Source organism: Choristoneura fumiferana, chromosome 4 (assembly GCF_025370935.1).
Source record: "Choristoneura fumiferana chromosome 4, NRCan_CFum_1, whole genome shotgun sequence".
Taxonomy (NCBI): Eukaryota; Metazoa; Arthropoda; class Insecta; order Lepidoptera; family Tortricidae; genus Choristoneura; species Choristoneura fumiferana.
The window spans coordinates 6,432,712-6,460,378 of record NC_133475.1 but is presented as its reverse complement, the minus strand read 5'-3'; the positions used below and the strand labels follow the sequence as shown (position 1 = coordinate 6,460,378).

The window sequence follows — 27,667 nt, the reverse complement described above, 5'->3', positions numbered from 1 at the left end:
TGAAGTTTGCCAGTCCACTTAGAACCGGTATCGAGTGAAACAATGGCTCTCCTTGCATCTCTGTGGAGGAGGCTAACCCCTACAAAAGCTCTAGAGGATTCCAGTGGGAAATTGGAAACTGCGTTCTTTGAGTCTGTCTACCGCGTCATTTATATAACAGGTGGATAATTGTACAAAAGAAATTCCCTTAACAACTTATATTGAAAAGAAATTCCATTATTACAATCTGGTATTGCTTAACAAGAATGTTTTTTGCTTTATTTGTGCCGCGCTGGAGAATCCTCCCTGTTTATTCTGTCTGAAAAACCCGCAGAACAAAACTAAATTATAGTCTGAAGTCAATTACACAGGCCTCCTTTCGTAAAGCGTATCTTACAAATTAATATAAATAATAACCTTTCAGTATAAGATGTACTTATGTATTTTGATCAATCACGCAGAAACTATAGATTAGTCAAAGGACAAATAATTATAATATAATATATTCCCTGACTTTGGAGTAGACAATAGAAAAAAAAAATACGTTGCAACTTATTGTTCATCTAATATTTTTCAAAACAAAATGCAATAAAATAATACAACTTTTACTAACCTAAGTATCTGAGCGATCGAGCTTCACTCGGGCTCCCAAAAACACGCGTTTTCCACGAGATAATAAAACCAAACTAGATCAATAACTGTTCGTCCATCGTCCCCGACCCGACATAGAAAATTTCATTGAAATTATTGGAGCCATATCCGAACTCCCCAAATCAAATAAATATATAAATATAATGTCTTAAACAGATATAAATATACAAGAATTTCTCATTTAAATATTTAAATTATAGAAGGAATTAAAATTTAACTATTTTAATGAGTATGGGAGACAAATTTCTACGTGCAGAGAATTTCTATTTGTAGCCAGTCTAGCAAAGAGAATGCCCGTTTTAAATTGGATTATACAATAAAAATTTTGTTACGTGATTTCTTCAAATTTAAAGAATGTAAATATCGTATGACCCTCGGACTAAAGTTTTCAATCGATCGATATAATATTGGACCGATTAATCCATGAGTATCTGTGCACTCCAACGATCTAATCTGTGAACTACTTTGTTGTAAGGATGGTCAAACACCGACCATGGAATAGGGTACCAATTGTACAGCAACTGGGTGAAGCTGATGATGACTTTGTTCGGAGTCGGTGAAACATGGTACTTGGTGAGCAGCTACCATTTGCTGGACATCTTCATTGAACAACTTAATGTCATGGTCATTCAGTGGGCCGCTTTAGTCAGATTTAAGAGCATGGTAAGTTAATTTCATTATGACGCAGTTATCAGCCGAGTATATTTAGTAGGTAACAAAATTAGCGAGTCGTCAACTTATACTTGTACTTCTTTGGTAGCGAGTTTCTGATTATCCTAAAGAAGCTGATTAACTTGCATAGTTTCTTATTCTTGCATAGTAGCTCAACCTTTAAGGATTTGGTGAAAATTAAGATTTTAGAAATATTATTTGCTTGTTGAAACGTGCTATGTTATATATCATACTTTTTTTTATCTATTTTTATGTAAAACACTATGCTTAATGTTTATAGAGAGTACATAAACACATTTACAAGAAACTAGCCGCCTCCATGGAATCGTCTAACTTCGACACTTCGACTCCAGTTAGAATGGCTCTAGTGGAATATTGGCGGTTAAGAAGTGAGAAATATTTGAAGGTGATATATCTATTGGGCACCTGCACCTTAACGATGTGGTGGGTTCCTAATATCAGTGATAAATATACCTAAGCAATAGCCTCCGCATGCTAACTGATGAATCTTGATCTTGAAGCAATTTATTAATTTTAGGTTCGTATACCCTTTAATAGACGATGTCGAATGCAATTTGATGGTGGCCGTGCGGCTTCCCCTGGACTTCTGCACTCCAATCCGCTACCCTGTTGCGTTCCTGACGACTATGATTGCGTTCATCTACGTCGCCTATTTCGTCATGACGAATGACGTTATCATGCAAGCTCATCTCATGCACTTACTTTGTCAATACGATGTTTTGATCGACTGCTTCGAGAAAATTGTAGCTGACTGTGAAAAGGATTTCAGGGGTGAATTAACTTGAATGTGTAAGCTTTATGAGGTTTAACAAGTGCTTGCTTATAACCATTGCTAATAAGGCTAATTAATTTACTTCGCGGCTCAATACTGAATAACATTCTGAACGCGTAAAAGGTTTATTTATAGGTATTTTTCAAGTACTTTTAACAGTCTAATAGGATTATTTTTTATTTTAGGTATCAGTCGGGATAAATTAAATCATAATGAGGACTTCAGGACGACGTATTTTAGAAGACTGGGCTATCTAGTTGATCAACATAAACTACTTTTACAGTAACTATTTTCTTGTTTCTAAAGTTCCCACTCCGCGCTGTGCCCGAGTGGGAACTACTGCCAAAAGTATTCTCATTTTGAGAGGACGCCTGTGCCCTGCAGTGGGACGTATATAGGCCATTCTCTTCTTTATAGTTTTATTACGCAGTAGTGCATTAATATTAGTAATCACTAACTCATATGCGCCAAATTAATACAGTCGAACTAATTTAAGTGCAAAGTGCAACAGCTTAATATCAACTGCACGTTATCTTAAAAAAAATACCTTTTTCCGATGCAGCCATGTTCATTGTTGAGGAGTCCTTCTGGTGCTTCACCATCTATCACATATTCTGTGGAACATAGAACCTTCTTTTTGAAGTCAGTTAAAATACGTATAAATGGTTTATTTCTGTATAACAGCCTTACTATGGAATTGCGTAAAACCTTAAGCGCTCCGATGTTGGCGCAAGTGATGGCCAGCGGGATGCAAATTTGTTTCGCTGGCTTCCAAGTCACGATGGTAAGAGAATCTACTATACAAAACAGCCATAATAAGTTTTATAAAAAATATGTTATAAAAATAATTAAATTCGAAGTTTAAATACATTTCCTAAGTACGATTAAAAGTGGACCTTCTCAAAAGAGGATCAAAATAGATAATAATAATAATAAATATCAATACAGTACCTCATTGACACTATTTTGTTACATACAAAATGCTTAATTTGGTACGTACACTACAGTGCTCATTTATTCTACCTTTGTGTAATTTTTACAAGAATTTTGAGATCTTCGAGGCTATCCGTATGCGCATAGCAGATGAACCGATTTTGTTAAGTTTCGTTACAAGTTATTAAAGTTATAAATAAAAAAAGGAAATTAATTTAAACTTCTACGTTCATTGCTTCATGCTTGTTATTTCTAATACGAAGATCTCCACGAGATAGCCATTAATTACAAAATAAGTAGGTTGCAAAAGGCTATAAGTAGGTAAATGAATTTTCAGACGATCACAGACAGCGTCTCGAAGTTCCTCATGAGCTTCTTGTATTTGGGCTACAACATGTTTCAGCTGTTCGTGTTGTGCCGGTGGTGTGATGAAATTAAAACACAGGTCAGTTTCTATTTAGATAAGCTGAGCACCTGTTTTCTGTTCTTTTAAGATAAATCACGGCAAAAGTAAACTGAACATTTAAATTTATTATGTACTAGGCTACCCGCGAAATTCAGTTTTCACTGTCCCGCGGGAACTATGCAATTTTCCGGAATAAAAACTATCCTATGTCCTTCCCCGGGAGTCAAACTATCCGTATACCGAATTTCATCAAAATCAGTTCAGCGGTTTAGACGCGATGATGTAACAAACAAACAAACAGACTTACAAACTTTCGCATTTATTATACGAGTATTAGTGCGATGTCAAGGAAAACTATGAGAACATGGACCAAGCAAAATGAATGTTGCCGTTCAACTTTGTCCGATTATAAACTTCACATTTAAACTATTTTATGAACTTCGGTAATGTTGCTTGTTTGAGGTACTGACCTCGAGATTTTCAGTAAGAGTAAATTCAAGGAAATATATTCAAATTATGTGTGTTTCGGTAAACTTTGCTGACAGCCGGAATAAAATGAAACCGAGTGAAATTACTGGCACTTGAGGTATCCCATCTTAGGCCTCTAAGTTGGCAACGCATCTGCAATCCCCCTGGTGTTGCAGGTGTCTATGGGCGGTGGTGATCTCTTACCATCAGGAGACCTACTTGCTCGTTTGCCATCCAGTCGAAAAAAAACGGAATATACCTACCTACTGCTGTGTAGCTCCATGATTTTTAGATTTAGGTGAAAAGTGAAAACGAAACTGATCTTGAGCTGAAATTGTAACTAAATTGAACCTCAACTTATTTATTTGCGTTACAATCTCAATTTATTGACAATTTCGTTACGGTATATTTTGATTTTCACCCACGCTCGAAATACCTATTCAATCGCATTGATTGACGTGGGAATTCACGGGTCAGAATTCAAATGCTTCTACATATTTTTTTGTTGGGGTTGAGTTGCCTTTGAGGTTGGTTTTTTGGAATCTTTTTGTATTTTTTATTTCAATTCACTCCATCAGTGGTGTAGCGGTATAGCACGCGGTACGGATTACCGAGGACCTGGCAGTGATGGTCTTATTTTTCTGTTTTTTCTGTGCATCTATATTTCAGTTTGTATTTTCAATTTCGGTTTTACGGGATGACCGTAAAAGTAAAAATTTGGAATTGAAATAAAAAATACAAAAAGATTCCAAAAAACCAATCTTAATTTGATTGCTTGGAAACGATATCTCTTGTCCGGGTGAGCGGTTAGTTCCAAAGGAATGCCGAAAAAGTTTGAGGGCTTACGGCATAGATGTCGCTAGCGTCGCTGCTTAAGTGACTAAGTAAGAAACACAAGCTGAGATATTAGGTGCATAGGGAAATTCGTGTCGGTACCGTTGACCATCAGTGGTGTAGCGGTATAGCACGCGGTACGGATTACCGAGGACCTGGGTTCGATTCCCAGTGATGGTCTTATTTTTCTGTTTTTTCTGTTCATCTATATTTCAGTTTGTATTTTCAATTGCCTTTGAGGGCCAAAGATACTAGATACTAACTTGCTTTTGTTCACTCGTTTTTAGTTTTTTTTTTAATTTTATGTGAGGTGCTTTATAGGAGATGGGGTTATTCCGGGTAACGCAGTCGGGAAAAAATCATTATGTACGGCTGGAAAGGGAGGGCTCGGACACTGGACAGTGCCGGACCCTCACCGGCTAAAAAACCTGGCTGCTAGTCCCCAACTTCCTGGAGCTCTATAATACTTATAGGATGATATCGTAAGTCCAGTAGCCGATAAATAATAATTTGCAGAGCGTGAAGATAGGCGAAGCATTGTACTGCTCTGGCTGGGAGCGCGGGCTGACCACCATCCCCGGCGTGCGCAGGCGCGTGCTGCTGGTGGCCATGCGCGCCAACAAGCCGCTGGTGCTCACCGCCGGCGGCCTCTACGACCTCTCGCTCAACTCTTTTGCTGATGTGAGTATTGCCACAGAATAAGTAATAGTACAATTGCTGTATTGAGACAGCAGGGCTATTTCGAAATTCGAAAATCGAAGTTCGTATCGTATCGTCCCTCTCACAAAAAAGCATAAGCTGAGCCTGTTCCTTTTGTCACACAGTGCAAGGGACTGGCAAACACATTCTATATTAGTTTATTGTTTATTTGTATTCTGTGTGCCTATCCTGTATTGTTCATGTTGGGAAATAAATCATTCTTCTTCTTCTTCTCACTCTCGTATTATATAAAATAAGCACCAGCGGGACGGCAAGATACGAAGTTCGAATTTTGCACGTCGTAATAATATAGGGCCGTACCACTACCATGAGTTTACAGTGACCGTACTCGATAGCGACGGCGTAAATTATTTGTATGGAGAATTGTACAGCGCCTCTACAAATAATTTACGCCGTCGCTATCGAGTACGGTCACTGTAAACTCATGGTAGTGGTACTGGACCTGAGGCCGTATCGTCTAACACGCTGTCATTCGCAACCGCATTCGCCGTCTCATTCTACCCTCGTTTTATACCTTGTGCCAGAAAGAAGTAGTAGTGATAACGACTGTGATTCAAAGTGTGTTAAACAATACGGCCTCTGTCTTTGGAGCAGGCATATGTGATACCAATATGTAAAGTGTGATAATAAAGATAGTGAATAGAGTGGATTATACCGATCAACGTTTCACAAACTTCTCATTGGGCAAACCTTTATTACCGACCTTTATTATCTAACATTTTTTTTTTCTAAAATTTAATACCTTATCGCTTGGTGTTAAAAAGAGTCCACTGTTTCACCTATCTCTACCGCTGTATCCCACCTGATAGAGATATGTGGAATATTTTTCCTTTCTTCTCCACCGGTATGATATCATTCCATATATTTCTACTAAAATCAACGGCGGTAGGGACTTGTGGATTTTTTTCCAACCATCCATACTAGCTGGCGGTTTTGTTTCTGTAATTTAATTTAAAAAAGTTCTTAGTCGCCTGGAAGTCGGTTTGGATGGTTGTAAAAAAAACCACAAGTCCCTACCAGGCAGGCACTTAGTATGGATGGTTGGAAAAAAATCCACAAATCCCTACCTCACGGTCAGTTAGTATGGATGGTTGGAAAAAAAATCCACAAGTCCCTACCACACGGTCAGCTAGTATAGATGGTTGGAAAAAAATCCACATGTCCCTACCGGTGGGGGCTGGGAGGGATAAGTGGACATATTATTTCCATCTATCCCTACCGGTATGGAAGAATGGAAAAATATTCCACGTATCTCTATCAGGGGGAATACAGCGGTAGGGATAGGTGGAACAGGGGAAAAGAGGGGTGTTATAAGTTTGACGCCAATGTTTGTCTGTCTATCTGTGGCAACGTAGCTCTCAAACGGATGGACCGATTTCAATGCGGTTTCTTTGTAGTGAGAGCGAGTTTCCTTACGGCTGTTCTAAGCTAAGATTCATTAAAATCGGTTTAACCGTTTTAAAAATATTGAACTTTAAAATGATAATGACAGGTGAAAAAGTGAAATAAGTGAAATATTACCAAATATGCTCTATGGGTTTGAAACTTTAGCGTAATCGTAGCGCAATGCCTGCGCCAAATCCTGTGAGGCTTTGGCTGTAAATTATCTAAAGATATGGACTGGTAGTCTAACTTTCTGAACTTCTGTTACAGTTGGTAAAGACATCGTACACCGCTCTCACAGTTTTGCTTCGCCTGCGTCACGATTGAGAGCCAACCTGATTATTGTAGAAATAATTTAACACCGAAAATAGCACGAGGTCGAAATCAAACGAAACATGTTAATCGTAGCGTTAAATTAACTGATGTTGATGATTATTAAAGTCATTGATCACTCTAACGTCTAGGTTTAAAAATTCTATAAGCGCATTAGAAAAAAAACAACTCTGATTGCTTGATGAAAATTGTCTCTCAAAAACACTACATTGTTAACAGGACAAAATAAATTGTGTTTTGTAGTACCCCCTTGTTTGTTGCACATTCATAGATTTTAACTCCTATTTCTTAACATTGATTTATATTATTTAATTAAGATTTAGTTAATACTTAATAATGTTTTTAAGCAGACACGTGATTTTTGTTAAGATCTTTGGTAGGCCTATTTAACATTAGAGTGGACATCTTTCGGTTGATATAAGTAGTACTGATGAGTTCATGATATTATATTAAAGAACAACTGGTTTCACAAAAACTTAAATGTTGCTTTAACGGTAATTAAATAGAAATCAGATTGCTCAAGGGCAAACCTTCAATTCCGGCCTAAAACTGATTAAATACCCGTATATAATCTACATTTAATTACTAACATAACGTGTAATTAAACAAATGTAAATTTAAACGGGAGTGTAAGCTTCCATTGAGGAAAGTGTAGTCCGCTTTCAACAAGTATCGAGTATCGAGCGTCTCTAGTGAAACTATGGCTCTTTTGGCATCTTTGTGAAGAAGCTTAACTCCTACATAAGCAATTATTGGAAGACTGGAAACGGCATTCTTCGAAGCTTCCTACCGCGTCATTTACGCAACAGGTTAATTTATCGGTAAAATCCTTTCTTCTTCTACAGTGTTTCAATTTAGATCGATACATTTTTTTTTAAATAACCGGGCTTATTTATTACTTACTCAATTTGATGAAGATACTAATTTTACTTTATTTCTTTAAATCGAATTAATTTTCTGATAGTGTATTACAACTTCTATTAATTTTATTTGCCTTGTATTATTGATTCCTACAAGAATACATTCCTGGTGGTACAATTTTTGGTCAAAAATGAATCCAATGTCTGGTTACCAGAACATAGCAATAACTTACCATGCTTTTAAATACCATTTACCTCTCTATAGACATATAACTACTATATATATTTTCTAAATACCATCTAGAGACAACATCAACACATTTCCAAGAAACTGGCTGCCACTATGGATTCATCCACTTTCGACACTTCTACTCGTGCCAGGCTAGCACTAAGTTAGCGGAATATTGGCAGCTGTGAAGCAAAATATATTTTTAATGTTTATTTCCATCGAACTAAAAACGGTGGAAAAACTCAAAATAAACAAATACAAAGGTCTCAGCCCTGAATACAACTTTGTTCCATTCGGGGTTTAGACCTTAGGTCCGTGGGGGCCCAGCGCAAAAAATATTTTGAAAGAATTATCCAAACTTCTTTCGGATACCACAGGGGACCGAAGAGCTAGCAGCTTCCTCGCATAACGTACCTATCAGCTATTGTATTGCTATACAGCGAGGACTTGCTGCCAGCATCTTTAGGTCCCATGCCGCGGGGGGATACTTTTTTAAATTTCTTTTAGTTATAGTTTAGTTATTAGTTTGTTTTACTTTTATTAATATTTTTTAAATTAGTCTAATTTTATTTATTGTGTTACTAAAAATTCATTGTACCTACTTAAATAAACTTAATAAAATATAATATATAAATATGTAAAATAATAATAATGTATGAATATTCATTGTAAGACTTGATTCCCTAACCTAACCATAAACTGTCTGAAATAAATGATTTGAATTATCATCAAAAAATGTTACAGTACAAAGAACCTATTTAAGAGCCAGAACATAAGAGAAAGAGATTAACAAACGCTACTCAACTTACGCGAAATACAGTAGGTACACTGATAACCAACTTGTTATTCTAGGTAGGTATACCCTCTAATAGATGACGTGGAATGCAACTTGACGGTAGCCGTGCGACTTCCCTTGGACTACTGTACGCCATTTTTCTACCCAGTAGCTTACCTGATAACTTCAGTCGCCTTCAACTATGTGGCTTTCTTCGTCATGACAAACGACGTGATCATGCAAGCTCACCTCATTCACTTACTTTGCCAGTACGCGGTTTTAGTCGATTGTTTCGAGAACATTCTAAACGACTGCAAGGAAGATTTCAAAGGTAAATAGCCTTCAACAGCTGAAAGTTTTGCAAGACCTTGTTAATCGCTGCTACCTAGGTATTGATGCCTAGTATGATGATGGCTTTCAAATTATAGTTTTATTTGGACACATATATAGGTTTTAGGTTTATAGGTCTTGCCATGTTTTCACTCAATATGTTAAAAAGTTAACGCTGCTAAAGTTCTTACGAGTATGCAGTTTATACCCTTGCATTTTACATTGCATTTAGGCTACAGCGTAATTAAACTAAAACTTGTTTTTTTAGGTGTCATCAAGAACAGTCTTATTTACAACACTAACTTCAGGCTGAAATATCTATAAAGGCTGGGTCGCCTAGTCAATCAACATAAAATAATTTTAAAGTAATTCTTCTTTCGTTTCTAAGAAATAATTACCTTACGTAATCAGTAGGAATAAATTAAGTTGGGTCGCTTTAGCACCTACGTAGTGTTTACCTACAACGTTGGTGGTAAATCGACCCGGTCTAATTTGAAAGAAGTAGGTACTTAAATGTTTTTCGCATTGCTATGGAGAATTAGGAGTGTTTGTCAAACGAGATGAGCCATAACGAAAACGATTATCTAAGTAAGTACACCATACCTATCTATATTTACAAAGTACTCAGGACGCTGCTGTACCTAAGTTATGGATTTTACTTGGAGATAACTCTCAGTTTCGAGAATAACTTAAGAATTTGTTACGCCAGAATTATTTTACGGTTCACCCTTCAATTTATTTTATCCCTAAGTTCGGTCCGCTCAACTTGCAATCGTTGGATTAAAAGTACCTTATAGCAGAGTTTTCTTAATACACAATGAGTGATTTAATTTATAACGGGCAAATAAGGGATCTGTGACCTTAATATCCTTTTATTTTAGCAGTTATTATAATTGGAGATTAACGCAGGAAAGAAATAATTTGCTTAACAATCTACTTTATCTTATGTAATCCTATTGTTCTTAATTTTTATGTTCTTAATTTCTATTTAATTTCTATGTGTATGATCCGAGTTGGTCGAAATAAATTTATTATTATTATTATTATTAATGCATTCGATGCAAACTTTTTTTTTCAAACTTCCGCTCAGTTACTTCAAACGCATATAAGCGTCCACTGACTTACACTTCTAGCGCCTTAAACGTATATAAGAGTTATAGTAATAACTAATAAATAACAACGTTATGTGAGCTCACAATAGCATTTTGAGCACTGAGCGTAATTTTCAAATGGTTCGAACTCTTAATATTTGTGTTCAAAGGCATTGAATTCATTAACCTCTTCATCGCCACAAAACATACGAAGTGATGTGACAAATCAACTTGATTTTAAATTCCATTGCAGAAGGATTAATTTCGAGTTGAATGTTGGTCATGTATATACCAGTATACATACTCTCATCAATGATGTATATAGAGATGACCATGGAGTGTGAGGCATTCCATTGGCTGTCATGACTGGATGACTGGCGGTGGAGAGGTTAACAATGGCTCACGTGACAGTATGTGAACATTTAAAAAAAATACATGATCTACTTTCTTGATATCATTCTATAAGCTCTTTTTGCAAGTGCCGCAGGAATCATCGTGAAATGATTTTACCTTGAAGTAGAAAATCGTAATTTCTCTTTCATATTTGTTATGGATAGGTACTTAATCCTTTTTAAAATTTTCAGATTTATGTTTTCATCATACATTGAACACACAGCAATTAGCGCGAACCTACCTACACGTGATTTCGGTTTAATCTAACGCGCGTATAAAGCGCAGAAAAATCGCTATCTGTACCACTACCATGATATGAGTTTACAGTGACCGTACTCGATAGCGACGGCGTATATTATTTGTATCCATGGATAATTGTACAGCGCCTCTACAAATAATTTACGCCGTCGCGAGTACGGTCACTGTAAACTCATGGTAGTGGTACTGATACTGCTCTTACTGATATTTTTTTCGTTTGGTTAGAGTGCGGAGATAGGTGACGCGCTGTACTGCTCTGGCTGGGAGCGCGGCTTGACCACCATCCCCGGCGTGCGCAGGCGCCTGCTGCCGGCGGCCTCTACGACCTCTCTCTCAGCTCTTTTACCAATGTGAGTCCGGCCTAATCGAGCTGGAAATCAGCTATCAATAGTAACCAGGGTAAAAAATTATCATGGGACAATCAACATCAATTCACCTAGTCTCAAACTAGCTTTAAAAGCTTGAACTGAGGGCCTACCTATACCTATATAGACAGTTCTTTTTCCAATGTGAGTATCGGCAGTCAAATCAAGCTGGGAATCAGGTATAGTGAAACGATAACCAAGGGTAAAGAAGTATTATGGGACAATCTACATCAATTCACCTTGTCTCAAACTATTTAATACAGATAAAAGCCCTAGCAAATACTCCCCTCAACACTTGCACTGGAAAAGCGACGGCAAGGGACAACGGCGTAGAATTGTTTGTCATGCTACTTGAAGTGTTAGTAGTAAATCATTTCTAGGGAGTTAATTTAGTATTATCTCATTCTACAGGTATAGAGACGACTGGATAGCTGAGTGGCTAGAGAACTTTAGAGTCATGTGGGGTTAACGTACGCAATGGGTAAGTGTACGCAATCACATACATTACGGACTGAAATATAGGTGCATTCCATGAAAACCGATAAGTACAGTCAACGTCATAAATAAGTGATGCACTTTTGTACCTTGTCACTTTAACGTCATGTTTGAAAAGCCAAACGAAATTGTGTTACGACTGAAAGCGACAAGGTACACTAATTATCACTTACTTATGACGTTGACTGTACCTCTTTCATTTTTTCGCGAATTTCTTTATTTCAGCAATGCACAATCAGAGCCAAATTTAATGAAAAATACCTAGTCCTTCTATTGTTTAAACTAACATTATAATCTTCTATATATAAAAATGAATCGTAAAATGTGTTGATAAGTGCAAAACTCCGGAACGACTGGTCCAATTTCGCTAATTCTTTTTTTGTTGTGTTCGTTACTATCAGGAGAAGGTTTATATGGAAGAAAATACAAAAAAAAACAACGGGGGCTTCGCTTATTTTGGGACTATGTCAATCCTCGTAGGTGCTAATTTCCCCGTGACATAATAAATCAAGGTATAAAGTCTATTTATTAACTGTAATACAAGAATAAACACATTATATTAGACAAGTCGTGTGTTACACTGACTTCCGGCTCTTTTGTTTCAGTTGGTGAAGACATCGACACTGCTTTCACAGTTTTGCTTCGCCTGCGCCACGATTAACAAAAGAGAGAAGACAACCCGATTATTCTAGCATAATAAGTCAATTTTATAGTAATTTAAAGCGTATGACTAATTCTTGAACCGTGTACGACAAGTCGTTAGCACAGTTTAAGATCACACGGACTTAGTCATTCACAGTGTCAAATGACAGATGTTGCAAATTAATACCATCCATCATTTCAACGTCACGACATAGAAATGAATGTATGAATGTGTGTGAGTTTGAGTTTGTTTGAGTTTGAAATACGCAACAATAAAAAATGGCACCATGCCTTTCATGTTTTTATGCTAATGTCCACCAATTGTCCGGTGCTTATTTACATTCGTACAAAACAATCCAGTGTGATGTACCTTATTGTATTACTCAACGTCGTCTTTTCCGAATACTAATTATAAATACTGGAAATCGTTTCGGGCCTCAAAATCAGATAAACAGCTGAAGTGAACACACCGCGCGACCACCACACCGAACCGAAAACAAGATGAATGTCGTCGGATATCTAATTACGCTTGCGAATCTTCAGGTAAATTGAATAAATTTATCATTTGTGATCTAAATTAGAAGGGCCGTAATTTGTTAAATTTTCTTATTAGAAAGAGTTTTGTTTTGTAAAGGACAAGACTAGTTTTGTAACTAACAGTTTACCTACAGTTTAAAAGGTTACTCGCAGAAAGATATGAAAATTTTCAGACTAGTCTGTTCCATCTGCGTAGAATTCGTTTATCGCTTTCCCACTGAAACTATGAAATTTACCGGGATAAAAACTACCTACCCAATGTCCTTCCTCGAAAATTAAACTATCTGTACACCGAATTTTATCTAAATTGGTTCAGCGGTTTAGATGTGATGAGGTAACAAACAAACAAACAGACTTACAAACTTTCGCATTTGTACATAATATTAGTGGGATGGGATGCATCATTATAGAATTGGGTGGGTTTTCTTTAGGAGACCATTCTTTAACGGTTGTTTAAATTCTAGACTTGCTGGTGCTGTAAGAGGTGGACCTACACCTATTATACCTAAGCGATGTTTTTTATAATTTGAAACAATTATTTGAATAATTTTCCAGAGCTTCCAAGAATCAGGCGGGCCATTGAAAGACTTGTCTATTCGAGTGGGCAAAGTGCAGATATTGGCAGACGATTTGAGAAGTCAGTCCGAGTTTCCTATAGAGAGCTTCAAGCAGACCGGCTACTCTCAAGAAGGTGATACTGGCAAGTACTTGTCTCAAAACCTTCGTAACTATCTGTTCAAGGGCAATGTGGACCCCATGGAAGAAGGCGTTATTCTGACCCTCAGTTACACGAAAAAGGCTACACCACTCGCCACGGGTTCTACTGATGACAAAGATGGAACGCTGTCTTTTTTCCTTCACAAATCGGGGGGTCTTGAAGAACATGAGAGACAAAATCTGTATAGGTACTTGGATACTATTAAAGGATTAAAGAGGAACAAAAGAGACGTTACGGTTTATGAAACGGCTATGGTTGAAAACGCGTCAAAGTAGTTACGCACATATTCTTTGAACAATAACTCGCACAACTTATGTTTTGTCACTTTCATCCTAACGATGTGGCTACACTGTAGATGAGATTAAATAGATATTAAATATATTTGTCTATTTATTCCATTCCTAATCCAAAAATATTCTGTGTAGGTAATAATTAGTAGCTTCCTAAGTTCCTAATAATATTTAATATTTAATCAAAGAAAAATATGTAAGTATATTTAAATGACGATTTGCCAATGTGTTAGATTACAACACTTACTCTATTATTGTTTACGATTAAATAGGTACATATTTTAAACAGCAGATGTTGTGATATCGAATTGCAATCTTTACAAATACATACTAGAAATACCTTGCTATTTTCGGCTACGGGGACTTGAGTCCAAGTTGTTCAAAATATTTATGAGCTGGGATGTTTAACCCTTAGGTAGCTGACGTATAAGTACATAAATACTCATTTTTACACCTTCTGGTATACATAAGTCTATGTCTAGGCAAGATTGACTGTACCTACATAATATCTAACTATCCACCAAAAGAGAAATATTTTTCTGTTTTCATAATAACGAGATGTGATCGTCGTAATATATCAAGGGAAGACCGAAATTGCCAGTGGTTGTTTTGATTTTAATAAGATGTCACGACTCTGACATAGTTACGTATAAAATATTAATATTATACGACTCTATTATTAGGTACCCGGCCCAATACCCTGAGGAAATTTGGCGAGTTATACGAAATGTAAAGTAATACGAGGGATATAAATAAGGTGCCCAGTTAAATATATTAATTCAAACCTACGCCAAGCTATTAAATTCCTACAACCTATACATGTGTGAAACAAACATTTATAAATGCAATCTTTGCTTCACGCTCACTGCATACATATTACATACATTATTCACGATACCATATGGCCGCACTGTGATAAAGGGCCGCTAGATAAAGTCATGCACCGCGCTAGGCGATTACAAAACAAAAACAGAAGCGCGCCCTTTGTTTACAATGACGCATGCGGCGGCGTGAACCCATGCAATCTATAAACCGCGGAGTCGTTTACCTTCCGCGCGCCGAGACGCTCGCCATGTGCGTGCACGCGTAGCGCACGAGCACAGCGACGAGCGCGATGCAGAGAGGCGAAGCCCGCGACGCGCGCGCGCGGCGCTGGCTGGCGGCGGCGCTGGCGCTGGCGGCGCTGGCCGGCGCCGGCGCCTGGCGACCCGGCCCGCGGCCGCGCCGCTGCTGCTCGGGCCCGCGGCGCCGCGCCCGCGCCGACACGCGCCCGGCGACACCAGGCACATGCAGCTCCTCGGCTGGCAATTGGAACTACGCGAGAACACTGCCATACGCTCGCCGTACTACGATGAGTGTCAGTTCTATACAGGACGAGTACTTGATGAGGAACGGTCATCAGCGACGCTGACAGAATGTGGCGATCAACTTTATGGACTTCTGCAAGTGGACGGCGAGGAGTTTGTCTTGCAGCCGACCGCGGGCCACGAGCACGTGCTGCGCCGACGCGACGTGCTGCTGTCAGAGCAACCGGCTGCCTACAACCTCACCGGAGACACGGTGCCCGACTTCGAACTAGACCTGTCGGACGACAATACACCACCAACCCCGGCGCCAACCATACGTCGCCGCCATTCATTCCATTCCGATATCGAAGAGTACCAAAATGTCATGACAGTTTCCAGACCTGCATCAGGTGTGTGTAAATCTTAGTATGAAGTGACCTGCCCCATGATCTAAATCTGATACCGTGTTTTTATTACAGGCGTGCAAGGACTGTGGTTAGAGATGGCTATAGTAGCGGATCATACCATGATGAAATTTCACGGCCAAGAGCGAGTGAAGCACTACATTTTAGCTTTAATGAACATTGTAAGTATAAAAATATATTTAAATAGAAATGATTGATGTGATTTATTTCTGTGCAATGCTTCAAACCGGCGCCATTTACGTATTACATTATTATTTATTAGTGTAACGTTTTAGGTCAGTGCTATCTTCAACGATCCTTCCGTCGATTCGAACATGACGCTTGTTATCAACAAACTGTTCCTATATGAAGAGAAGGATTCAGTGGTGAAGTATGGAAATGTGAAAAAAACGTTAGAAGCCGTAAACAAGTGGAACTATAGACATTTAATGAAATTACCGCCAGGTAAGAGGGCAGATTGTGTTTTCAATCAGAGTTTTTTCTTTAATTAAATAAAGTAGTCGAAAGTTGGGAAACCAATATTTGAAACGATGAAATAATTTATCGTTTTAGTTAAATGAAACTAATGCCTAAATAAAATCTAGAATTATGATAGGAACTATAAGGTGTTTGAAATTATTCAACACAACTCCATACAAACCGTTCACATGGCCACGCGCCTAATTTATGGTTGTTATATCTATCTCCAGAACCCATACACGCGTGAGTGATGTGGTGAGTCAGTGCTTCACTTACGATGAACTAAGTACACAAAATTAATTAGGTACTTAGAACTATAAAACCATCAGACAAAAATTTACCATTGAGATCTAAATTTTATTAACTATTAATTTTCTAATAGTGTTTACATCTACCTATACAAAGAAAGGCGGTTCCAAAACATCGATGAATTAATTGTAATATATGTAAATATGACTAAGGAAAGAACAAGAAGTTGTATTATTAAAGAAAACATCTCCAGTTATTTATTTTATTATACGAAACACGTGCGTGCAGCCATCAGCACAGCGTTTAGCCTTGCATTGCAGTCGTTAAGCGTACGAGAGTAGTTCGATAAATGCCGTTTGAGTCAGAATGAAGTCAACTCAAACACAAATATTAGGAATCGTGAGTGGTGCCACTGAGCGGGTTTAGGTTGAGTTGGAGTGAGAGCCTTCTCAAGTAATCAAACGAGTTTCAATCGCAAATTTGGCTAGAGCTATTTATTAACAAACTAAAATAAGATTGCTGGTTTGATAATTTTTGTGGAATCGAAATTACCATTCTTCGAAATTCTTTAAGATTTAAAATTAAATGGGTGCTGAGAAACCCATTTCATTTTTAATTTTAATGCTGTAGTCAATTCAATTCAATGTTCGTTATGGTCCTGGCCGAACTTTAAAGTCGTATACTGTTAACTAATTTATAAATTACCTAACGGTTGTTGCCCGGGTGCACCGGGACAAAGCTAAATACACTCCCCGTTATTAAGACCGACTGCCAGAGGGGCACCGTAAGTCAGGTCGCAAGTGTAATACAAAATTGGCAAAACTTGTTGTTATGAGAGAAAAAACGGTTAGCCCTGTTAAGGTTAAGTAGTTAGTAAGTTTTTTTTTCGTTTTTCGTTTGAGGTAAGGCAAACAGGACCACATATGCAGGCAAGGTTGTGTCTAGAATTTAAATTGCTGCCTAGTTACACATCCATTATGTACATGCCTGTAGGTGCGGTCGGTATAGTGAGGTCATGGCTAGAGGGATGTATAAAGCAAAAATACGATGCTACAGTAACTACTAATGGTTGATATCAGCTTCAAACATTTTCTAACCAATTATGTTTGAAAAGGACGCAAAATATTCGCATTAACATTAACTCAATGGATTTAGTCGGTGTCAGGGTTAATGGTGATGTTATACTGCCAATTCCATGTGTCTGAAAATCCCAGTATACGAGTACAATATAAAATAACTAGTATTTTTTCGTAACATGTGTCTATAAATGAAAGCCTGAAAGTGAAAGCCTGCCGCATACTGTTTATGATAGACGAAACAATTACCCCACTTGTACCTTTGAACCTTCCCAGTTTGTTCTCGAGACAGTTACTTCGAGTATTTTTTAATTTGTGAATTACGAGTATTTGTCACCAAGCACCTTCTATATATCCAAGCGAATTAGCTCGTTGAAGTGGCAATGGGCAAGCCATATAGCACGGAGAACAGATGGCAGTTGAGACTAGAGATGGGTAAATCCGGATATGAAGATTCAAAAGAGTCAGATCCTCAAGCGGATCTGAATCCCTTATCGACTCCTTTTAAATCTTATCGACTCCGAGGAGATACTAACTCCGACCAGCCTATTGGATCGAGCTTTCGTTCAATCACGTCGGATCGAATCGGATATGTGCCGTCCCGCTCACGCTATTAGCTAATTATCACGAGAGGAAGAGGGATAACATGATACTAATTTCAGAGCCGCTCCCCGGAGCCGATTCGCCAGTAGTACGTCCGAAGTGACTCACAGATTCAAAAGAGTCATTAGCACGAATCGGTACTTCAGTACCTCGGTACCGGACCGAGCCGGATCGGCCATAGACAAACTAATAATAATCGCTCAAAAGAACCGGAGTCAATAAAGGAGTCGGAGTCAGTAAGCGGATTCGGTACCGATACCGGAGCTGGATTTAGTGAATCAGATCCCTTGTCGGAGTCGAGATTACGCATGTCTAGTTGAGACCGATTGGTTCTCGAATGGAGACCGCGATCATACCATGCATGACCCTAATAGCAATGTGTCAGGCAAAAATATATCTTTTGTATCGAAAAGTATGACACTATGCCCACTATTACGTTTCCTAACCAGCCGTTGCCGTCGCGTGTTATGTTTGCGCTTGACATTTCGTTCCTGAAGCGTTCCTATTATGGTCATGGCATGATACGATGTGATGGATAGAGCTTTATGCTAAAACTAAGGCTGGTGCTTTCTAGATCGCGCGGGTTGGGATGCAACAGCGTGGCTGACGCGTGCGCCGCTGGGAGGGCCTTCGGGCTTCGCACCCGTCGGCGGCGTGTGCTCCCGCACGCGCAGCGCCGCTATTGTGCACGACGAGGGACTCACCAGCGCGTTCGTCATCGCTCACGAACTGGCCCACCTGTAAGTGTTGCTAGTTCCAAATGTGATGTAAGGGTCTCCCCGAACCTATTTTGACGCGGAATCGGCCTTAACCGACCAAAAAACGCTTTATGTCCACGCAATAAGAGCGAAACAGACGTCTTCCCGTTGGTAAACTTCGTTTCGCGTCGGCCGAGCCGATCGACGTCTTTTCCCCTCTAGGTTTGGGGAGACCCTAAGTTGGGATAGATGCCATACTATTTTAAATTACTTTAAAGTTATAACTCTCAGTATTAAAAGTAACATATTTCGTTTGTAGAACCCGCAGGTACTTTGGTATTTACAAATTGCTACGAATAAAAAATACGTATTTGCTATTTACAGAGCATTAGCGATTTTTGCAGATCTCTACATTTTGGACGAGGTACTATCCCATATAAATAGAGGATAGTTGCATTGTATAATCCATATAAATCACGTTTCGGATAGATGATTCGCCGAGAAACGGTATATATCCCCCTAAAACTTTAACCACACATTGTTTTCCCATACAATCACACAATGCTATGCTAATGGGAGAGTTTCTCGATAAGTAAATACCTAATATAGCATACTATTCATTTGCGTACCCAGATAAATTAAAATCGGGCACCTGTATATTTGTGAAATACCTGTATTTACGTTATAAATCACAGTTTTACCTCACAGTAAGGTACAACAATTTTATTTTTATTTTTACATTTTTGATGTTTATACTACGAGTATTTAAGACTCGGCTAAATTATGAACTGTGTAGGTGTGTAGGTCATGTTCATAGTAGGTGGCTTAAATGCCCGTGGTGTGACTGTAATATCAAACCATTTGATTCATCACCCGCTGAAAACGTTCTCACACTAGGTTTCTTAATTAATTTCCTCACCAAGCAATGTTTTAAATGAACTATAGACATTATATTACTAAGCTCACCCGCGACCTTAAATAAATAAAACAATAAATGCTAATATCACTTTGACTTTTCTGTGAAAATCTTCCACAGTAGGTCACGATTTGGTTGGTCGACTACATAGCTAGTTTCAGTTTTTGAGTTAAGAATCTTCTTTAATCTAAAATAAATTATTGGTTCTATACTTTGAAATGATTAAACACCGTAATGTACTACTCGGCAAAGGATTTTCCCTCGTGCCTACGGCGACTTCTGATCTTGGTTGGTTTTCCGCCAAACGTCAATGAACTCGTAAAGTCATTCCGCCAATTTACATGTCTAATCAATCTTGTGAACTAGTCAAAATGTTATCCGAGTGAGATTGCTAAAATTGGATCTGTGCCGTCAAAAATCCTAAGGTGATCCACCGGCGAGGCGAGATAAGACGAGGCGTGACGAGAATTGAATTTTTATGGCAAATTTTCAATCCTCTACTAGCGCATCTTCGGTACTTCGGTTGCGGTTGTGGTTGCCATACAAAATTCAATTCTCGTCACGCCTCGTGTCGTCCTGCCTCGCCGGTGGAAAATCACCTTAATAGGAGATTTCACGTTCCGACAGCATCCAACCTGTGGATGCTCAATATGTACAGTCAAGGACACAAATATATGTATGTAAGTTACCAACACGTCAAAAATATCTATACTTGCCACTAACCATAATGTCAATGTATCAATGTATACAGAGAATTGAATTATGTCACGCTATGGCTGTATAGATATTTGTGCCCTCGACTGTACGCAGTTATTTGAACGCCGCGATCGCACTCTGTAGATGCGCACATCCTTTGACTCAAAATAGATCTTTCGTTCATTGATGCAATCTGAATAAATGTACCTAATATAGATATAATTGAATGACACTTCGTCTGAATGAATAAGCGTCGAAAAGTCTATTTTTAAAATGCTTTGATCGAATCTCGTCAGAAGTGTCAACTAAACCTGTCGCGTGGCTTGAGCCGCGTAAACAAAAATCGCGGATGGTACCGATAAACATTATTAACAAAATACTGAAACGTTCCTTCTTATTTGTATTCATAAAGCGTAACTTTGTTTCATAATTTACACGAGTTCGTATTATTTAGTTGTGGGCGCGTCAGCATTTCGCGCTCCTGTCACGAACTTGGCCGTGTTATAAACATGTTGTTTCAACATTCAGTGTAAACACGGTGCAGTGACGTCGTGGCAAAAGTTTTCAACAATAAATGACCTCGGAGTAATAACAAAACGTTTCTTGGCAAATATTAGAGGAGGAAGTGTAATGCACTGCCACGAAACCCTTTGTGTTGGACTTATCCTCGGGTGTGCGATATGTGAATTTAATTACAATTCATTGTTTGCATTCCATTAAAGCTTAAACGTGTCCCAGGGCCGTCTGCGAGGGAGAGGACACAGGCCCCTGCGACGACCACGACGCTCGTCACAATCTTGTGGCCGCTGTCTCCTTGGCCATTGCCTTGATCGTATTTAGCGACCTAATATACGCGGGCTATGACGACCTGATATAGTCAGGTGGTTAGAGAACCTGACTATGAAGCTTGAGATTTAATATGTATATAAGTATGTATTTATCTATATAATATAAAAGTATGTTTATCCGTTGCCTAGTACCCATAGTACAAGCTTTGCCAAAATGTCCCATGATAGTTTTTTATTATTATTTATGTATTATTAAGACAAAAAACTAAATGAACAGTCGCTATGGTACTCTAACTATCCATAATTTGAGATTTAGAGCAACTTTCATTTAAATCCGAAACGAAGATTTTATAACAAAAAATACTCGACAAGCTGAAGCAATCATTCAAAGCGCTCAAAATTGCGCGAGACAATAACCTACATTTCTATTTTATTTTAATTTGATTTGATATTTCGCTAGTATAACAACAGAACCAAACTACGATTGCACTTAATTTTAAACCTGAGCTGTTAAAGTTTTCGAAATTATTTACAACGCCAGATTATTTATCTAAGTACATCAGGTATATCTTTATTTACTGTGACTGTGATTTTCATGCTTAGGAATTAATTACCTACAAGCAAAATCTATCAATCCATTATTTCTGTATTTGTTGATTATTACTCAAACTATTTTTGAAAACACCCATGCCAGACTAAAACTAGCATTTGGTGACACCGTATTGAACGAGATGCCTTTTCGTAGAATGTCAAGAGCGGTTTAGTTACACGACGACAAAAGCGGAGGTCAGAAGTTCACAAACAGCTTCTCGGAAAACGTATGAACGCGATATTACAAGAGTTATTTTATGTGTTACGTCACGCGCAGCCCGGGCGATATTGAGCGCATAGGGCTGCATCCCGGGCAGATTGGAGCTTCTCGGACGCTGCACTCAGCCGGGGCTCGGCATTCCCTGGACAATGAATCAGAGAGCTCACAGCGTTCGCAACAAAGAGCCCTTTGCAACCTTTTAGTTAACATTCGGCCCATTCACTCAGTAAGCTCAAGTAACCTACCTAAATGGTAACGATTCATTTGCACGAATTAACGCGAATTGGCAGACTTATTTTTATAACGGTCCTCGAGAGCAATAAACAAAATTGTGCGGCACCCGTTCTGAATTATGGTTGGAACATCGATGTTTTCACACTTGTTAAGTTGATGCTATGATGTCACTGAATAAGTTTGGTGTTGTTACTAGCCGATTTTGACAAGCAAGTGTGATGTTTGTAGCGATTAGTGCATTATATACCAGTATATCTAGCCAGCAGCACCTGTTCGAGTGTCTTAAGTTTTTTTATAATAGACACACACACATAAAACACGGGTATACAAGCAATCGCTGGTGTCTTCCTCATTTAAAGAGCCTGTTTCAATCAATCTCTGACAATATCCTGATGTTTTAAGTGACAAATATCTGTCATCTACTCTCTATTTTTTTTGTTTGATTAAACAGAGACGATGTCACAGTGAACCTTTTAATGAGTGGTGAAACTGGCTTTAGGGAATATAAACGAGACTCATTGTATGGAGCCGTCTTGGAGTATAGCTCTAGTAGGTATCATTTACGATAAATAACGCAAAATATAGATATTTTTAGGGTTCCGCAGCCAAAATGGTTAAAACGGCCATGTATGTCCGCCTGTCTGTCCGTCCACAGCTTTGCTCTTGGACTATCAATGCTAGAAAGCTGTAATTTTGCACGGATATGTATGTAAACTATGCCGACAAAATGTTACAATAAAAAAATCTTAAAATATTTTTTTAGGGTACCTCGCATAGACGTAAGGTGAGAGTGTTTTTTTTTTCTCATCCAACCCTATAGTGTGGGGTATCGTTGGATAGGTCGATTTTTTGATTCAGTGATTTGTTTGCAAAATATTCAACTTTAAAGTGCAAATTTTCATTAAAATCGAGCCCCCCCCCCTCTAAAATCTAAACGAGTGGGTGGAAAAATTTTAAAAAATTCAGAATAGTAGTAAGTATATCAAACTTACAAAGAAAACTATACCGGTTAAGTTTTCTTGATAATTATTAGTAGTTTAAGAGTAAATAGCAGCCTAAGGTATAAAATATACCTAAACTTCGAATACTCCGTACAAAATACGAAATCCTTAGAAAAATATTACTTAATTTTTTCGTAATGGCCGGCTCTTGGCCGGTTTTTGTTGTAAACAAGTAAACGTCCATATTTGGGTAGAAGGATAGAAGAAAATTGAATCAGGTATGCAAAAAAAGTAGATACACCCACCACCAGACGTATCTAATAGGATGAAAGCGTCAGATATCCACATAATTCCAGATAGTGCAAGTACAAAGCAACATACTAAACGAGCTATAAAATAATAGAAGTCAGCTTAGAGTCTTAGACGGTGGCGCTCCTACTCTTTTCTACAAGATGTTTACATTAAAGTAGTCCTGACTCACTTATCTAATCGCGTGACTACATAATAAACTTGTACTTATTATAAACCAAGTGACCGTAAGTGGTTCTTTACAAACTCTTTAATTAAATTAATGCTATAATTTTACGCTGCGTTATAAAGCTAGGTTGTTTATATTAAAAACGCTAGTTGCGGTTTAGATTATAAGAAAAATGAGGATCATGCGAGTTTATTATCTTGCAAGTAAGGCTTCTCTTGGTTAAGATTTTTTTTACCGGAGAAAATAAGTGAGCTTTTAAGTCTTAACTGGCTTCAAGTAAATACGAAAGTGCTCACTTTTCTATGATATCTAAATGTTGATGTATAATTTTTTCTTTGAATTCTGTTAAACAGAGGATAAAAAGGTCACTGAAATGAAAACAGCGCTTAAATACAGCCATCTACGTCCAGTAGATAAACTAATTTCTCAAAACGAAGGCCGGACATAAACGAGAACGAAGTAACTTTTTTTTAAGTAAAGAAAGCAAATGCCCGAGAAAAAATATTCGCATAAAATACTCAATAGGCTGTCAGTTTCCTTTCAAAAGATCGCAAAACGAACCTTTTTCTGCAAATGGTGGAATAATTCAGGTTCATTGCTCATTGGGTAGTTACCGCATCTCTTTGGTCTATTTTAGTGCGATTGATTGGGAGTGAAACCGATTGATGTCGACATGCAAGGTTACATATGCTCTTGCGGTACCAACCAGCTCAATCACGTAAACATTTAAACTGTTTAACAATATAATAACTATAAATATCGATTTACTCTTATTAGAGTCCTCTAGCAGTTACGAATATAAATAAGTGACAAAATATTATTGAAAGTAAGTGCTATTGACGAGATAAAAAAATATTTTCTTTTTCAAAGTTACTTCTTTGGCACTCGATATCTAGACGATTCATATTGTTGTGTTTAATTACAATAATAGGTACACACCTATTTGTTACGGGGTGTAGAGCATACATCTCCTGATATTTTTATGAAGATTTTGACATCATAACTACGGGTAGGCTTAAGAGTTTGCGGGATTTCTTTAATATACATATCTCACAGTCATTGGCTACGTTTATCACACAGTCATTGTGGTTTGTTTACTTGTAAATGTCGCATTAATATACTCGCAATGCTCGCAAAGATTTAGTGGCCATGTACTTTTGCTCCACATGTTTAAATTTTATAACTATATTTAGTACGAGTAGTCGTATATTTATCATAAGAGCGATTAGATTCTCAAAGAATTTTTAATGGTAGTTACTCGGTATGTTACCTGTATTGGTCAATTCCCATTGTTAATATGTAACATGGGCCTGAGTACCTGCAGCTTCTGGAATATTCGGTTACCTTTGCGGAGAAATGATTATGTACCAATCTTGTAAACATTGAGCTGCACGTACCATCAACCATCTAACCTCATAACATGTGGCTTTGCCTATGTCTCTACCATACATGTTGTTCGCATGCGGTCTAACCGCGATCTTAAGCCGGGTCCAGTTGCTGTAAGGGATTTGAGCCCGGCGTGTCCAGTTGCATCCCTGTGTGGTAAACGGTGATTTAGTTCCAAATCAGTATACTTGTATAGAATGGTGTAGTTTGCTGGGTAAAAAAAATATATATATATTCTATTTATTCCGTTAGATAATCAGCTGCTTTTCACTTCGATGGCGAGGAAATGAAATATCAACAGTGGAAACAATTTATTCACTTACCATGTACCGTTGATTGTTCATTTATTATTATATAAGTAATTATATTTTTTTAGTTTTATTGATCTATTTTGATTGATTTGATTGATTTTTAGTTTTACGTAAATTCAAAATTATTAAAAATATATGCAGAAACTTCTTTGTTTGTGGCTGTTTACACCTGCTTGCTTTTGGTCTTAGACGAAGATTTTATGTACTAGAGCATAAAAAGTCATTTAATGTCACCTAAATCCAGCATAAATAAGAACTTTACGAGCATGAAAAGTGAAAAAGATATTTTTAAATGTTTTAATGGGAGCTCGCAAAAATTTGGATTTCCTTATTTTCCTCTTATTATTATTTTGTATAAAAGGGGGCAAACGAGCAGGCGGGTCACCTGATGGGAAGCAATCACCGCCGCCCATGGACACCTGTCAACACGAGGGGTATCACGTATCACGAGGGGTATCGGGGTATTATTATATAAAGATGTACGAAACTCTCAGTGTGCGAGTGCGTATTGTATTTGACTGGTTTTTATATCAAATCTCGAACATTGAATTTCACCTACTTTGTCATTTGATGAATGGATTGAATGGCAATTTAACTGCACAGACGGCAACAGATACAGCATTAAATCACAAGTATAGAAATGAAATTTTCATGAAAAACTTATTTCATCTCATCTCGGCCCATTCATGTGTCCCATAGTAGGGCACCGTAGGGCTCCCCTCAGAATCCCAAAAGGTTATTAGCCCAACCTTATTTCACGTCTAAACATAAATATTTGGTTTTCCTAAATTTAGGTACGTACGTGCTATATAATCTAGAGATTGCAGATATACTCGTAATTATAGGTACTGTAGGCATTAACGCTAAATAAAAAAATATGTTATAGTGGTGTCACTAGGTGGACGTATTTATAAGTTGATGATGAATTTACATGACATTTTATTTGATCTCATTTTATTTAATTGCCATTTAGCACATGTATGTAAATTGAGCGACAAGCGTCACGAAGTACGACTTGTTCGTAACTGAACCAATAGAATTTTGATAGCTGTCAATCTAGTTTCGGGTTCTTTGTCGCTCGATGTAGTTACGTACTTCAAATGTGTTCATAGCAAATTGGTTAACCCTGTCAAAGATGGCATTTATTTGGAGTAATTTCTTAAAAATGATTTGATTATTATTATTTCTTTAGATGTCAATCCGTAAATCAATAGGTACGTACTTGCGTACGAGAACTGAAGAACAAAGGCTATTACCAAAATAAAAGCTCCAATTTAGCTGACGAAATAAAAGCTGTGTTTGGCTCATAAAATGTAATTTCGACACTCATTGACGACGTAGTTATTACTTTGAGTGGTATTACTTCTCGTTTTATCTGGTAGAACCAACTGTCTGTTTGTCACTTTACGATGAATTTTTAGCGAGACTAATGACCTTGGACATTCTGGATGACGGGTCAGAAAAGTCTTTCGAGATTTCAATAATATTACGATGTTTAAAGCACTAAATTCTAATTGCTTTACGTGAAAAATTTACATACTTATCTACCTAATGTTCTTTGTATTTCACAGATACATTTATTTCTTTTTAGTTGAAAGTAGAGTGAAAAGTTAATCTGCAGAACATCTGTTTAAAAGTAACGCAGGTTTTTCGTTGAAATTACAAACTAAAATAACGATTCATATAAAATACTAAATCATAGTAATTATGGCTATAATAATAACAACAAGGGTATAAGTAATTATAATAGGTTAGGATGGAGCTTATTGCTTGAGAAAACATAGGGTTCGATTCCCTTTAATAACTATGTGCCTATCCTGTCTAGTCTACCATGCCTTTATGATCACAGTAAATATATATTAAGTATAGGTCTCGCTCAGTGATCCGAGCAACTACTCGAGCCTCATCGCAAATTCTGTGTGATAGAATGGAATATCTTACTTAATATTAAAGCACCTCAATGCAGTATAATAAAGCTGTCTTAGATTAAATGCTAGCACTAAAGGAATCAATAAATGTACGGTCTGCAATGGAAATATAAGTCGATCTTCATCAAAGCCAAATAGGGCCAATCCTAGTTATCATTTTCATGTCGTCAGCCTGAATTGTCATTGTACTTAGGTACCTATAAAGTTCCATAAAAAAATATAACGAC

General features: G+C 37.7%; 5 protein-coding genes across 6 annotated transcripts in view; 4 read left to right on the top strand and 1 right to left on the bottom strand.

Annotated features, from left to right (window-relative positions):
• Nucleotides 1-15,328, bottom strand: part of LOC141427161 (uncharacterized) — a 93,702-nt gene extending 78,374 nt beyond the window's left edge. The window contains exon 1 of the mRNA XM_074086396.1: nt 15,204-15,328. Coding sequence (XP_073942497.1) covers nt 15,204-15,229 — 26 coding nt within the window. The 5' untranslated portion in view covers nt 15,230-15,328. The remainder of the gene's footprint in view (nt 1-15,203) is intronic.
• LOC141427368 (uncharacterized) lies at nt 31-8,720 on the top strand. Of its 2 annotated transcripts, none has more exons than XM_074086714.1 (9): nt 31-160; nt 1,106-1,293; nt 1,583-1,746; nt 1,841-2,094; nt 2,281-2,377; nt 2,780-2,879; nt 3,432-3,473; nt 5,253-5,417; nt 7,110-8,720. In XM_074086714.1, exons 1-9 carry the CDS (start codon nt 43-45, stop codon nt 7,164-7,166), a joined length of 1,185 nt encoding a protein of 394 aa, XP_073942815.1. In that variant the 5' UTR covers nt 31-42; the 3' UTR covers nt 7,167-8,720. The 2 variants fall into 2 exon arrangements, with proteins under 2 accessions (XP_073942815.1, XP_073942814.1); XM_074086713.1 differs by having other exon boundaries at nt 3,366-3,473.
• LOC141427125 (uncharacterized) lies at nt 8,224-12,934 on the top strand. The gene is made up of 6 exons (XM_074086363.1): nt 8,224-8,253; nt 9,118-9,367; nt 9,599-9,606; nt 11,334-11,458; nt 11,885-11,954; nt 12,574-12,934. Exons 1-5 carry the CDS (start codon nt 8,224-8,226, stop codon nt 11,940-11,942), a joined length of 471 nt encoding a protein of 156 aa, XP_073942464.1. The 3' UTR covers nt 11,943-11,954; nt 12,574-12,934.
• On the top strand, nt 13,035-14,244 carry LOC141427371 (uncharacterized). The gene is made up of 2 exons (XM_074086719.1): nt 13,035-13,153; nt 13,703-14,244. The coding sequence occupies exons 1-2, from the start codon at nt 13,112-13,114 to the stop codon at nt 14,138-14,140; spliced, it is 480 nt and encodes a 159-aa protein (XP_073942820.1). The 5' UTR covers nt 13,035-13,111; the 3' UTR covers nt 14,141-14,244.
• Nucleotides 15,329-15,385: 57 nt separating the features above from the next.
• LOC141427363 (A disintegrin and metalloproteinase with thrombospondin motifs 1-like) overlaps nt 15,386-27,667 on the top strand; it is a 64,203-nt gene continuing 51,921 nt past the window's right edge. The window contains 4 exon segments of the mRNA XM_074086704.1: nt 15,386-15,851; nt 15,921-16,027; nt 16,142-16,310; nt 18,828-18,993. Coding sequence (XP_073942805.1) covers nt 15,443-15,851; nt 15,921-16,027; nt 16,142-16,310; nt 18,828-18,993 — 851 coding nt within the window. The 5' untranslated portion in view covers nt 15,386-15,442.

Coding starts and splice junctions, on each gene's coding strand:
- LOC141427368 (XM_074086713.1), top strand. CDS start 43: ATGGCTCTCCTTGCATCTCTGTGGAGGAGGCTAACCCCTACAAAAGCT. Junction 161..1,105: donor CCGCGTCATTTATATAACAG/GTGGATAATTGT, acceptor CTTTGTTGTAAG/GATGGTCAAACACCGACCAT. Junction 2,378..2,779: donor CAACATAAACTACTTTTACA/GTAACTATTTTC, acceptor TCTGTATAACAG/CCTTACTATGGAATTGCGTA.
- LOC141427371 (XM_074086719.1), top strand. CDS start 13,112: ATGAATGTCGTCGGATATCTAATTACGCTTGCGAATCTTCAG. Junction 13,154..13,702: donor TTACGCTTGCGAATCTTCAG/GTAAATTGAATA, acceptor ATAATTTTCCAG/AGCTTCCAAGAATCAGGCGG.
- LOC141427125 (XM_074086363.1), top strand. CDS start 8,224: ATGAATCCAATGTCTGGTTACCAGAACATA. Junction 8,254..9,117: donor TGTCTGGTTACCAGAACATA/GCAATAACTTAC, acceptor TATTCTAGGTAG/GTATACCCTCTAATAGATGA. Junction 11,459..11,884: donor CTCTCAGCTCTTTTACCAAT/GTGAGTCCGGCC, acceptor CTCATTCTACAG/GTATAGAGACGACTGGATAG.